Source organism: Xiphophorus couchianus, chromosome 5 (genome assembly GCF_001444195.1).
Source record: "Xiphophorus couchianus chromosome 5, X_couchianus-1.0, whole genome shotgun sequence".
Lineage (NCBI taxonomy): Eukaryota > Metazoa > Chordata > Actinopteri > Cyprinodontiformes > Poeciliidae > Xiphophorus > Xiphophorus couchianus.
Genome location: NC_040232.1, coordinates 11,562,152 through 11,577,024, shown reverse-complemented (window position 1 = coordinate 11,577,024; position 14,873 = coordinate 11,562,152). Strand labels below are relative to the sequence as shown.

The window sequence follows — 14,873 nt, the reverse complement described above, 5'->3', positions numbered from 1 at the left end:
AGTTATACTTCTGTGAGATATCTCTGTTCCATATCTCTGTTCCATTTCTCTGTTCCATTTCTCCGCCTTGTTCACTGCTCTGGTTGCAGTTTTATTTATCATTTATCTTTGCATGAAATAAAACAATCAATCAAGCTCTTCATTTATTGCAAAATGTTTCCATGACGTATTCACATCCGTAATTAACCTCTGATACAACAAGTTGTCAAGTCATATGACTTTTTCCAAAAGGATTTCTAGTTTTCATTCATTGGAGTTTACATCCACATTTAGTTTTAAATCGAAGTCAAATTGTCTTAAATGTTAGAGTTGCTCAACATGCTGTTTGAAGTTAGTTTGATGATGAATTGTTTGGAAAAGTTTGGATCATAAAAGCATATTCAAGGTGAACTTTGGTCAGTAGGAATCTATCCTTGTCATGCTATCAGATTAAAAACATTTCCTGATGACATATAGGGCACTAACTCCAGCTTACAAGTGTGTGTTTGTGTGTGGGGGTGTGTGTGTGTGAAAGCCGTTGTCGATAAAAGGACGGCCATAAGCCTCACTGAGTACACACACCTGAAGTATCAGACCTCAGCGGACACACAGTCATCTCAGCAGTACAGGTACGAACTTATGCTTTATTGCACCTTTTGCCAAAATACTTATCTGGGCAGAACCAGGATAGATTTGACATTTTTAAGAAAATTAGCTACATTTTAGTATAAAAAGTCAAAGAAGTGAAGAATTCTTTATTCAATATTTTTAACCGTAGCCAATATTTTGTTCCATAGTTTGATCATTTGATGCAAGATTGTGCTTTTTAGTCATAGACAATCTTTTTTATTATTTTCTCTTTTTTATACTATATAGTCCCAACCAAATGAAGATACAAAGTCCAATGTTCTTTTCTTAAACAGAAAACACAGTAAAAAAACAAGTGATTTATCAAACTTTTACATTTTGGTTAAAAGAAATAATAAAAATATAGCATGTCCACTGGATAAAACTGTCCTCTTGTCTCCACTGAAGGCAGTCAGGCAAGCGTTAGTTTTCCTGCTGTCATATGAGCCTTTTATTGCCTGTTTTGATAAGGAAGGGCCAAAAAAAATCTTCAATAACCATTAAACTGAGCTCAACCGGGAATAGGCAGAGGAATAAATTGGGCAATGTTAGGTTCAAGGGTGAATGAATATTTTTATGATGCTTTTGTTCCAGGAAGATATCAAAGCTTTTTTGTTAGAACAAAGTGCCATTTGGACCCATAAACCCTTGGAAACAGTTAATTAGAGAAAGCTAATGTCAGTTATCAACTCTGAGAAATCATGGCAACGCTTTCTCAACTGTAAAGAACATGAGCTACCACCTTTACATGCTTCCATAAATTACTCTTGCACACTAGGAAGTTATAAAAGCAATATCTAAAATGTGTTTAGACATAAGGGGAAAGGTTGCAGGTAAATTTTACATGCTGTGATAAATCCGGGCTTATCATACACCATTTACAGTCAAGTGACTTAAAATAAAGTATTGATTTTTCAGCTTAATGCTTAAACCGAAACCGTGCCCCATGCGAGAAAGAAAAACTTGCAATATTTAAAGAAGATTAGAATCCTCCTCTCTGCTTTTTTGTAGTTTGCCGGGGTTAATGTTTGACAGAGCTTAATCCTATTTGACGCATTCTGTGTCCACCTGTGCCTCACCCTGTTCATTTCAAGTAAAAAAAAAAAAATATCTGTTAAAATACCTGATCTGTTCATGCTAATCTTTTTTGTTTTTGTTTTTCTCTTCTTTTCACTAGCCCAAATCAGCCAAGATGTGTTGCACAGGTTTCCTTAAAGTCATGATGTTCATCTTCAACGGTGCCATCTTTGTAAGTTGGGAAAAGAGAAAAGTGTTACTTCTTTTCTGTGAAACTTCTTCTCTTGTGTAAACTGTAGCGAATAACACCCCCCACTGTCAGCAACACTATTATACGGCATCATTTTACCATCTTACATTTGCGTATTGCATCCTGTGGAAGATATTCAGCGACTCTTTGCTGGGTTTGAAATCTGATCGGGTTGAGGAGTTAAAAAAATTTTTTTCCACAAAATTAGGTGGTATGTTGTAGAGAAACCATGACAAATCCTGTCATTAACTCTTTGATATGACAAAATTTTCAAAAAATACCACATTTGATAAGAATAGTTATTGAGTAATAATTTAGAATAGTTGGATTTTCCCAACATGTCCAGGATGATCATCATTTACATCACAGGTGTCAAACTCCAGTCCTCAAGGGCCGCTGTCCTGCAGTTTTTAGATGTGCCACAGGTACAAAACACTGGAATGAAATGGCTTAATTACCTCCTCCTTGTGTAGATCAGTTCTCCAGAGCCTTGCTAATGACCTAATTATTCTATTCAGGTGTGGTGCAGCAGAGGCACATCTAAAAGTTGCAGGACACCGGCCCTTGAGGCCTGGAGTCTGACACCCCTGGTTTACATGTTCTCTCATTGTTTGCTTGTTTCTGCTCCTCTAATGCTCTTGTTTCTCTTGGCTCGTTCAGTTGGCAGGTGCGGCCATTTTGGGAGTTGGTATATGGGTGACGGTGGACAGTGACTCTTTGCTGGGTTTGGTGGACAAAGTGGTCGAGTTGCCAGAAGATGTCTTCCAGCTGAACTATGTAGGCTATGTGTTGATCGGTGTGGGCGCTGTGCTTTTGATCATTGGCTTTCTGGGATGCTGCGGCGCCATCAAAGAGAGCAAGTGTATGCTGCTGACGGTGGGTAATCATTATTATCACACTTGCATAGAATATAAATTTATCCGCTGTAAAGAAAAAAAAAATTTAATATGTAAAACTATTTATTTTTGCTAATTTCTCTAAAACATATTGAATTGTTTGCCTCCCTTTAGTTCTTCAGTATCGTGCTGATCATCTTCATCATCGAGGTTGCAGGAGGTGTGGTGCTGTTCGTCTTCAACGATGAGGTAAGAGACTGTGGAATGTAAACCAGGACATTGCTGGTCTTAAATTTTACAGATCAGATCTTTTTTTAAAAGCAAATAACAACAATGTATCACTATTTATTTTTCATTCTCAGGTTGATCAAATCTTTGACAGTATAGAAAATGAAGTAAGGACAGACATTCAAAAAAACTATGGAAATGAGAATGATATGACCCAAGTCTGGAATACAACCATGGAGCAGGTACTGAATTTATTCCTTTTGTCAGGCATTTATTTATTGTGGTAAAATATGTTCCACCGAGGCAATGAAGGAGATGTGTAATTATTATTTTTTTTATGTATCTTCAGTTTCAATGCTGTGGTTACAAGAACTACACAGATTTCGAAGGCTCCCCTTTCAACAACGCTGGAGATAGATACCCCTCACCATGCTGTGATGGCACAGGACCATGCACTTCAAATGCAGCACAAACAGCGGTATGAAACCAACTCATTTCTGTTTTCTGTTAGCTTCTTATTCAAATACAAAGGAGATCTATCTAAATACAAAGGAGCTCTATCTCTCAGGTCTTTCCTCATATGAAACCAAATGTTTCCCTTTCAGAACATTAAAGGTTGCTTTGTTAAGCTGTTGGAGCTGTTGGAGGAAAACTCTGCGATCATTGCTGGTGTGGCTCTAGGAATAGCTGCCCTTGAGGTACAGTATTACACTATTTAATTTGATTTATGTTTGACTATTTTTTTATTATAAATGTACCGAGTAGAGATGTTTAAAATTGGTTGGAATACTAGTGAATTTGATCAACCGATAATGAATTTTCTTTGTTTACAGATTGCTGCAATGGTGGTTTCTATGGTTCTCTACTGCGATGCTGGCAAAAAGGGAAAGTGATTCTCCTTGGGATGATAAAAAAATAATGGAAGTAAAAAGGGACCTTTTATGTAAAAGGTTTTCTGATATTTAATTCAAGCAGGTTGATTCAAACATGAACAGATGACACTCTTTATGCAGTGTTATCACTCTTTATGAGCACTAAAATATAGAAGGAATACTAATATGTTGTGCATTTTAAAACTGCTTGTTTATATTTATTCTGTGATTTATTTAAGGTTTTAGGAAGCCTTTACCTCCACTGATGTTTTGTGCTGATGTATTCCATATTGAGATGTAATGATGCACATTGAGGTGACTTCTGTTGAGCTTTTATGTGTGTTTTATGTTACTCACATTTATGGCACTAATAGAATGCATTTATTTTGTATTTTTAATTATGTAGGAACGGTGAATGAAACTTTGTCTTGTTTGAGAAATGTGATTTATTTTCTCTTTGTAACATGTTTGTGCAATAAACATGAAGAACAGAACACATTAGTTGATTTCTGAGGTTAAGTTATCTTCCAGCTGCTGCACATGTCTGATTTTGCACAAAACAAGCAATTCAGTTAATAATTTTGCTGATAAGAGGACAACCTCTTGCTAAAGTTTCACATAAATCCACTTGTTACCAGTATGATTTTTATATTGGGACTATTATTTTTGACTTAAGACTCTACATCCATGTTTGAATTTATTGTGGAGGAGATGTCATCTGAAAAGTATTTGCTCCAAAAACAAAATTTTCCAAAATATATGAAACTTGCAGATTTCCAAAACGGCATGGCAAATGTCTTTTGCAAAAAAAAAAAATGGTTAGAGGAAACAAAGACTGAGCTTATTAGCCCCAGTAACATGAAAGTTTTGATAGATTTAACGTGAGGAAAACATGACGTTAAATTTCTCATGTTCTCCTGGACGTTCCTTTTTGCAAAAAAGGAAATCAAGGTCAAATTAGTGCAAATGTGCATAGCATCGATCTGGACACTGTTAAGTGTTCATCAGAGGAGCAGCCTGGGGGAAGAAACTGTCCATGTGGTGGCTGTTTTTATGTAAATAGCACTCTGCAATGCTGGCCTGAAGGTAAACGACAAAGCAGTTTGTATCCAGGATGTGAGGAGTCTCCAGAGATGCTAGCTGCCCTTTTAGTGACCCCAGACCTGCACATGTCCTGGATTAAAGGATGGTCAGCCCTGATGATTTTCTCTGCAGACCTAATTGTGTGTTGCAGTCTGGTCCAGTCCTGTTTTGCAAATGAGCCAACCCTCACAGTGATCAAGAAACACAGGACAGACAGAATAATGGCATTGTAGAAGATGACCAGCAGCACATGTGGTGGGTTGTACTGCTTCTTGAGGTGCATCAGGAAGTAAAGTCTCTACTGGGCCTTTTTCCAAACAGTAGTGTGAGAACCATCTCCAGAAGTAGTTTTAAAACTATGGAAGTTGCTACAAGTATAGCCATCACTCTGAAAATCACATCTTCATTTATTTCTTGAAATGTACAAATTAAGACTCCATACATGCTACTTATCAGTGTATGTAAACTTCTGCTCAAATACTGAAGAAAATATCTGAAATCCTTTTTTACTGCACCAAAACGTTAATCCTGTTGCTCTGATATTAGTGAATCTCATGCACAATGCATACCATGTTTACTGCACCATAATCAGTGTACTAAAACCTGAAACTGATGTGGAAAGATTTACAGTTTCCCACAGTATAATATAATTATGACACACACTCAACACACTGAGGTCAGGGAAGCAAAGGGTACTTTGAGGTGAAAGCTCGGATGCCGTGTAGATTGTTGATTAGATCTGCAACTCCTCCTGTCTTTAGCGCTATAGGGTTAGACACTGAACATAATTATTGTGACACAGGTGAGCTCTTTCCACATGGTCCATAAACAAGAAGCAAACACAATAAAATGACTAAGCAGCAATGGAGGAGCACATTCCATTAATACTTTATGGATGTGTTTCCATGTTTTTATTATTTCTATGTGATTGTATTTCATAAATTTATGTCGAACTGATGAAGGGTTTTATTCTTGGAATATGTTACATGGATGGAGCCTCTTCTTGCAGTGTTATAAACAATTTATTTTAATATGTTTGATCTGTATTTTAATGGTGCAAAATAAACTAAGCTAAGCTAAAAACTAAAGAGCTAATGGTTGTCAAATGCAAGTTAAAAAGATTTTTATATTATTATTATTATTATTGTTGTTGGCATGCATGCATTATTTCAAGATTAAGCAGACAAGCTGTTATTGTGGTGACTCTGGGCCTGTCGACTTGTTATTCTGCTTGAGTTTTCATTTTGCAGACTTGAAGCATTAATATTAGTTTTTCTATGTTCGATTGGGTTCATAGTACTCATTTATAAATGTCACTAAAATATGTCTGCACTTTTTTTGCCCTAGATCATCACACTCCCACCTCTGTGCATCAGCCTCTGTTTTTTAGTGATCCTACTGTTTGCTCGTTGACTCTGCCATCAATTTCTTTTTTGTGTTTATTAAAATTAAATACTCTGTTTCATGACTGTGGGTCGGGGGACAAAACAAGTTCAAATCAACATAACGCAACTGACGCCGCAAAGCAGTGTGCGTTTCTGCATCATTTTCTGCTCCTATTTTAATTAACCCTCTGAGCCCTGTGTGTTTGCATAGCTGCACATGTGGCAGCTGATTAGTGCACTCAGCCCAGCTCATGAGCTCGGGCCCTGGCATTAGACGATATGAACCAACAGCTGTTTAATTGCACGGGAAACGAAAAGGTGCATTTGATCAATATGGTCTCGCCACATGGTCAGAAGTGTGTTTTAATTCACTTTATGCCATGTGAGGTTAATTACTTTTAATACATTACCATTTACATTAGACACGGCTGATTACGAGGTACAGCATGTGTTGGCATTCGAGTGTGTTTTACTAGAGTCTGGTCAGTGGCGTTTAATCCTTCTTGGCTGTAAAAGTTGCAGGTGGGGTTGTCACATGATGAGCTGCAGATATCGGGTCTTTCTACTCAACCAAATGCTATCTGGAGGAGAGGTTGTAAATCAGAAAATAAATCCATCATGTGATTATCTCATCCTCCTTTTTGCTCTTAGCAGGCTCCAACGCTTTGCTTCAGGCATGAATTCACAGAGAGCTGATCCTGTTCACACTTAGACTTCTGAAGCAAAGTTATCCATTAACTGTATCCAACTCAGTCAGCAGACAGTGACGTATTTTCCTGTAAACTGTGGCTGTATCACACCCAGGACATAATAAGGAAGAGTTTTATATGTTATTTATAAGTATTCACAAAGGTGGCTGTCTGAATTAACTTTAATGTTTCTCTAAAAGTTAAACTCTTATGTGTTACTTCCTTCACAGGCTCAGGCCCATTATTCCCCCGAGCAGCTTTGTCTTCACAGTTAACACCGTGGTTCTTTTTATATGGCTTTATTGACTGCTTTCCCTTACAGGAAGTTGGGCAGAATAAACTCGGTACATCTACAAGGAAGGAAGGCTTTGTTAAACTTTGCCACCTTGTTATCGAACTGACCTTTCTCTTTACTCCTTCGATGTTTCACTGGTGAAAATACTGTATGATTTACCACTGCTCTCTCTAAACCTACAAAGCAGGAACAGTCATTGTTTTATTGGATTTGGATTTTACAGTGGGTTTTTCATCACTTTTATTCCAATCATTTCTCCCTCTATTTTTTATTCTTTGTAACAGAGAAAAAGTATTAGAAACCCACTAAAAATGATACTTCTGGCCATCAGCAGTGGAAATGAAAAGGGAATAGTTTGTAAACAGTGCCCTCTTGTGGTTGAAACATCTTTCATCAGATGTGGCAGATTGTCATTTTCGGCACACAAATAAAGTGGATATAAAATAGTGTACCCTCACTTGGTAGAAAGCTAGGTTTTTATCACTGGTAGAAAATTATACAGTGATCAATCTTTTTACTAACGTTAATCTGTGGTAGAGTTCCTTGAAATAGTATTTGTACCCCTTTAACTTTTATCCAGTTGATCTCATTAAATTACAAATGCCAGTGTGTTTTATCAAGATTTTATGTGCTAAAACAAAGTTGCAGATCATTTTGAAGTAAAAAGGATACTTTATTGAATCTCTTTTTATTGCAATTAGAGCTATAAGTCAATCGGACTGTGAGTCTACCAGCTTTGCCCATCTAGACTACAGTTTTTGCCAATTCCTCTTCACATAAAAGCTGAAGCTCAATCAGACTTGCTTCTTGTCTTGTATAAGAAAACGTCAAACACTCCTTTCATTATAAAACTGTCAGCTAGTCAGCCAGCATGTGATCACGTCACGGACGACAGGACACAGTGAGGTCTAATGATTGGGAGAGGCTCAGAATCGGCCTTTGGGAATAAATGAACAGGACACGGCTTGTTTGCACAGGGAACATAAACTCATTACGGCTTCACAAATAAAGTTAACAGGAGCGTCTGCCAGACGAGCTGAATTGTTCAGCAGCAGCGACCCGGCACCAACAGTTTGAAGCTTCCACTTTTATAGAGTAAACTGTTTTTGTTTTAACGACTTGGTGATTGGGAACTGATCGATTTATTCAACATATGACACAATCTTTGCTTTCTACTGCAGACAAAAGTTTTACATTATTTAGTTTTTTTATTAAACACATAAAAATACAATGAAAGAGCTGAAATTGTTTAATCTAAAAAGGGCTTGATTTCTTTAGAAAATAAATGTAACACTGTCAAACCAACAGGTTTCCTGTTTTATCCACATCTTTAGAGAATAGCAGTAGATGTCAAAAGCATATATGCCCCATTACAGTACCAGGATTCTATGATAGAAAATTATTTAGGAAACTTTTGTTTACCTTTAATGGGACATTTATCTGGACATAAAATTAGCTGAAAAACATGCAAATCTATTCAGTGGTGAAATAATAAAATGTTGTGAACAGAAATTAATATATATGTATACAGTATTATAGCAAATGAACTTAACTTGGAATAATGTGTCAACAAGAATTTGGCCTATAGCTTGCAGCTTTATAAGCATCAGCGAGCTATCACTGCTCAAATGTACTAACATGTTACTAAAAATATTTTCACAGCATTTTATTCATACTTCGTGGCACATTTAAGAGAGGAACCATGATGTGGAAATAAACAGAATGCATCATGTCCCCAAAACCAAAGAAAACATAAGACAAATTTGGGTTTTTTTCATGAGGGGAATGACATCATAACCAGCTCCAAATGCTAGACAGTCAAAAGAGAATTAATATTTTTTTAAAACAAGGGGAATGGGTAATCCATCCAGAACTAAGTGTGACAGGATATCTTTAAGACAGACAGATTTGTTTGCTTGTTTTTATACACCTATTCTAATAATATGAATCTCATTACATCATAAAACACCTGATGTTTTAACTGGACCATGTACATCTTTTAATCATTCAAAATGACTATGTCTGGAAGTCTGTTAGCAAAAATTGGAATTTTTACTGGAAAAATCTTTACCTTACCTCCATCTGGTAGAACCTAAGATTGAAGCTGGCCTGTTTGCTTTCAGGTTTGATCCTGTACCTGAAGGGTTTCACTTTGTGTGTGCTTTTGTTGAATTTTCTGGGTTAAAACTGAAGCCACAGCTACAACCTAAGAAAAGTCTAGAGTCGGTTCAGACGTTATCATTTCAAATCTCACACATCCTGAATCCCCGTTCAGATGTTTTTATGATTGCTGTTTTTTAACACTTATCTTGAAACAGAGGCCCTCTCTGTGTGGTAACCATGGCCCGGGGCTGTAAGCTTGGTGCGATGTCTGGTCCGGTGTGGGAATTGCGACACCTTCCTTGTGTTGTAAAGCAGGTGAGAACTGGCAGCCGCCTACATAAGAAGACTCCCTCCACCACAATTACAAAGCGCTGACAGCAAGGTTGCCATTTGGGACCTTGGACCATCATCCACCCAGACAACTGAGTTTCTCTACTGACATTTTGTTTTAGTGTTAAAGTCTGCTTTACTTCTACAGCTGCTTCAACTGTTTTTTTTTTTAAATAATAATTTTAGTGTCTCCGCTCAAAAATTATGTCTTTTTTTCAGATTATGGCTTTCCTCATCAGCCTGATCATTCTGCCCACCTCGACAGCCTCAGCTCTTATTTTTCCCTATAATTCTGTTCTGAGAGAGTCCAGAGATGAAGCTGAATCATCAGGTGGTGGAGCTGACCAAGCTGTGCAAGGAATGGTCAAGGTTGTCCAGCTGGACCCTCGTAACCTGGTCAGTTCAGCGATCTTCAGGAGAGGACTTAATCAGAGGGGAGCTCCTTTCCACCACTCCAGACTGTCCTTCCCTGCCTTTCTGTCTCGCGGCCGTCCAGGTCCTGCCCAAGCCCCCAAGGATGCTGCAAGTCCACTACGCCACCTGCACCCTAAACGACCCACAGAGACAGATCTGAAAAAGAAACAAGGACTGCAGATGTGGCAGGAGGTCATGGATAAAGGAGGGAAGGTGTCACTGCCTGTTAGCCTGAAGGATACTAAGCAAACATGCACTGCGGTGCCGTTTACTCAGGTAAGAAAGTTTCCTTTTAATGACTTAGAATAAATTCAAAAAGTTTATTTCAGTTATTCAACAGAGTGAAACTCAGACTCACACAGAGGACACACACCCTTATTTGGATGATTTTGGTTTACAGCAAACAAAACACCACAAGTTTCTCAAAACAGTTAATAATTTAAAACACCAAGAAAATTATTTTATCACTAACAAAGTCATTCATGTCACTCTACATGGGGATGGATGCTGACATACAAGTTTCCCCTTGCAGATAGTTAATATACAAGAAGGTTAAACCGCAAAATTCACAGCTGAATATGTTGGATGTTAAAAAGCGAAACAGTATTCATTTAGTTTTTTTTCAGAGTTTACATCTACAACATTTTTTTTGTCAGATGAAAACTAGATGATAGTAAAAAAAATCAGTCTCCCAAAATTGAAACAAAATTGTTGATTGGTGATAAATTCTAGTTAAATCAAAATTCGCAGGGTATACAGCTGATCAACCACGTGGAAAATCAATCGGTTTTCATCCAGGATTACCTCCCATTAGCACTGAAGGAAGGGATTTTGTTTTCATCGCTTTTTTAAAAGATGTACAAGGCCATGTAGATCCATTCCTCTATATATATGGAAATAGTTGATCCCTGCCAGATCCCTGCTAGCAGCAGGGATATGAACACTCCCACTCCCCGCTGCTCCCCAAACTCTTGACTCTTAACTGAGGAGGTAGTCAAAATATTCCAAGGAGAGATGAGACATTCCTTCATGAAGCAGAAATTTGCATCGCATATACAGATGCAATATGTGTTGAGTAACAATTGTCAACCTTAAAGGAAACAGAAATATGATGTCTAATGTACCCTACAGACAACAAAATTAATTGTGACATATGTAATTGTTATATAATTTCAACATATAATAATATGGTGTATATTGTAGTTCTATATACTTAGAACTATAGTAAAATAAAAACTATAATTTTTCAGTATAATTTTTTAAAAAGCAATATTGTTCCATATTTTCTTCTAGAATAAAAGTAAAGCATTAGCATTAATTAAAGCACACATTCCCATAGCTGTTGGTAGAGCTAAATACTGTATGTTGAATTGCTTTGAATTGCCACTGATAATAAATTATTAACAATGATTATCAATAATATGAAACATAGTGTCTTGGGACAATACAAATTAAACAGCACAGTTGTGACTGTTCCGTTAAAATTATCTGAAGATTTGCAAAAGCAGCTCCTACTGCTTTGTTTTGAAGTGTGTCCCTGCAAAATCACAGCTTTTCATGTGATCTGTTACACATTCTTCAGAATACATCAATACATCACAATCCTCACAATCTGGGAGGTTTATTTAAGCTGCCAGACATCCGCTGCACTTCATGTGCTGTTCCTGCCCGCTGCTGGTGCTGCCAGTTTCTGCTTGCTTTTCTTCAATCCCACCACTGTCCCCAGCAGCCTCTTGAGCTCAGAGGTCAGTGACCTTCTCAGCATCTATTGACATGTAGAAGACGAATTCAAGGGGCGAAGATGAGCTCATCGCTTCATAGTATGTTGAGCAGCGTAGCAACAGGATGATGAGATCAGAACTTATACTATTAGCTAGTCAAGAAGTATTTCACATTTACAGCTGTGTTGTCTGATTGAAATACCTAGGTTCACGCTTTAGATCAAAACGCAAACTTTTTGATGATACTCAAAATTATTAAGAAGAACTTGAATCTAAAAACTAAAACTACAAATGTTTATTTATGGAGCTAAAATTACTTAAAGAAGAGTCAACTTTTTGTTATGTGTGTTTACTTATAAGGCTGCTGCTTTGTTTATCCCAAACTCAGCCATCTCTGTCTTCCTCCCAGCATGTGACAGCAGATGGATGCCAAACAGTGACAGTGTACAACAAGCTGTGCTTCGGCCAGTGCAGCTCCCTCTTTGTCCCGTCCGAGGGAGAGTTTGTCGATCCGAGTCCTGAGACGGGGGCCTTCCGCCGTCGGGCCCCCTGCTCCCGCTGTGCCCCTTTCAAAGCTCAGACAGTCACTGTGCCTCTGCGCTGTGGAGCCCAGGTCTGGGAGAAGAGAGTGATGGTGGTGGAGGAGTGCAAGTGTGAGACGGGCCGGGAGGAGAGGAGCGCTGAGGCTGCTGCTTACACCCACCTGTAACAGTCCCAGCTGCCAAAAGGACGAAACATTGGCATTCATGTTTGTAGTCGGATCAACGCGACATAGCTGCTAAGAATGGGGCAATTATTTTTCATCACATGTGCATCAAGTCCTCTTACTTTTGTATGCAACTGTGTGTTCTGCTTTAGATTTGAACAAGTCTGAATGTGTCATTCAGAGTAAACTATTCTGGTGGAGTGTCCCGCCGATGACTGTTGACAAATGACCTACTTTGGTCATGCCGATTTTTGTTTTTGTGAGGTTCTTATGTTATAATAAGCCTGAATAAAAACAACTTGGTTGCAAAAATATATAATTTATTTAAAATGCCATTTTTATACAAGGAAAGCAACAAGAATGTTAAAAATAACTTATGATTTTATAGAGGCTCTAGACAGCAAACGACATCATGCAGCTATTTCCATCATTATAGTATGTTGTATTTTTTGCTTTGGATGTTGTGTGTTGATCATTCAAACCACTGTCACATATTTTTGATTTTAAGTTTGGAATTTTGATTGTGATTTTCTTTGACTAAACTGTTGCACATGTTATTTGACTTCTCTCAAGTTTAGTTCTTTTGTGACATTTGATATTTTATAATGTGTGAAATGTCCTGTCTTGTATTTTACTGTTGCTTTGACCCGTTGTCATTTTGGCCAGAACACCTTTGTAAATGAGACGTTAGTTCTTATTTGGGTCTTTCCTACCTAAATAATGTATTACCAAAAAATACATATATAAAACATCTCAATTACAGATATGGAGAGCTGAGTGAACAACGGGAGACGGTATTGTTTCGCTGGTAGCTCTCATCTGAATTTATTCCAGGTTGTATTCATAAAGTAATCATACAACTTTGTCAAATTATTGTGATCAATCACACTGCTAGTAGTTAGTAATATCAACATATTGTTATATCAGGAACTTTTACATTGCAAATTTATGCACATTATAGACAGCTATTTCAATATGCATAATTTGCCGAACATCTGAGGAAATCTCCTGAGCAGCTAACCAAGGGCTACTAATCTAGCTATAGTGGCAACAAAAACCATAAACCAAATACACAGGGGATAAAAGTCATGACACACTTAGCAGAACAATATTTTTGCACGGGAACTCATTTGATCAATTCAGAAAATGCTGGGAATATATAAACGTCCAGCACAGTGTCGAATACGGGATTCCTAAAGCTAACACTCACGCTGTCACACGCTGACATTCAAATTCGACTTATCATAGTTGCCCAGGGATAAAATGTCCCAATCATCTCTCAGTCATATAATCATGTTCATTACATGTCGGATTTCTGCTTAGCACGGAACTAACCTGGTTTAATGGACCTTACCAAGCTCCGCCCACAACCGACCCACGTGACCGCAAGTCTCACAAGCAAAGCCTCGCAGCGCGTTGTTTTTATGTAAACATGACTTGATTAGTGTATCATTTCTACCAGATTTTCACAATATATCAGCTACTACAATGGACAGAGGAACTAACAAGTTCATGTCATCATCTGGGAGGAGTTTTACTGGTTTCTCAGTCACAAGCTGGTTGCAAACCTGAGGCCAGCAGGTGTCAGTCCATTATGGTAGATCTGAAATTTGGTTCGATGACCTCAATATGAGAAGCTACAGACTGATAGGAGGAACCAAAGAGCTCCGTAAAGGTAAAGGCAAATCTTCTGAAGTTGGGATATAATTAATTTAATTTCACATAATTATTGCGGTAGAAGCCATTTGTTTGTTAAAATTTTATGAAATATATTTGTTCTATTTGATGTTTGTTGTGAATGACGTAAACTCACAAACGAACGAGGTAATTAGTCCAACGTTTAGAAACTACAGCGGCTGTAATGCGCCACAGCAAAGGTAAACAAAGGTAAAATAACCCGAACAGGTGATCAACTCAAAACCACTCCTACCTTTTTACTCTCTCTCTCTTTGTAGTTTAAGCACACCTGCTACCGTGGCAACCGCCTGCTCCCCGCAAGACGAGCAAAGATTACGTTAAAAACATAACATTCAGTCCGTTACAATATCAAGTTTCCAGGCTTGATATTTATTTCTCGATTATTAATCAGCGCTTCCCTGAACACAGCAATGGTTGATTGACTAGCTGTACTTGGTGCTAACGTGGCTAACACGAGTAACAGTTTAGTCCAAAGCCTTTTCTGCTAAAATAAAATCTTTAGTGTATGTCAGATACAGTACACATTGGATATCGATCTGTTTAGCTAACGTAAGACTGTGTAGCAGACAGGCTTCAAGGTGTAGAAGTTGTATCAGTGCTGCCATTATGCTGTACTTAGCTAACGGGAAGCTAAGTGTGT

The 14,873-nt window shown here is 37.8% G+C and overlaps 2 protein-coding genes across 2 annotated transcripts; both read left to right on the top strand.

Annotated features, from left to right (window-relative positions):
- Positions 1-479: 479 nt before the first annotated feature.
- On the top strand, positions 480-4,303 carry LOC114143969 (tetraspanin-1-like). Its single transcript, XM_028016384.1, has 8 exons — positions 480-608; positions 1,784-1,855; positions 2,534-2,749; positions 2,884-2,958; positions 3,072-3,179; positions 3,287-3,415; positions 3,543-3,635; positions 3,771-4,303. Exons 2-8 carry the CDS (start codon positions 1,799-1,801, stop codon positions 3,828-3,830), a joined length of 738 nt encoding a protein of 245 aa, XP_027872185.1. The 5' UTR covers positions 480-608; positions 1,784-1,798; the 3' UTR covers positions 3,831-4,303.
- A 5,595-nt stretch (positions 4,304-9,898) lies between these two features.
- Positions 9,899-14,037, top strand: dand5 (DAN domain family, member 5). Its single transcript, XM_028016525.1, has 2 exons — positions 9,899-10,384; positions 12,239-14,037. Exons 1-2 carry the CDS (start codon positions 9,899-9,901, stop codon positions 12,536-12,538), a joined length of 786 nt encoding a protein of 261 aa, XP_027872326.1. The 3' UTR covers positions 12,539-14,037.
- Positions 14,038-14,873: the final 836 nt, after the last annotated feature.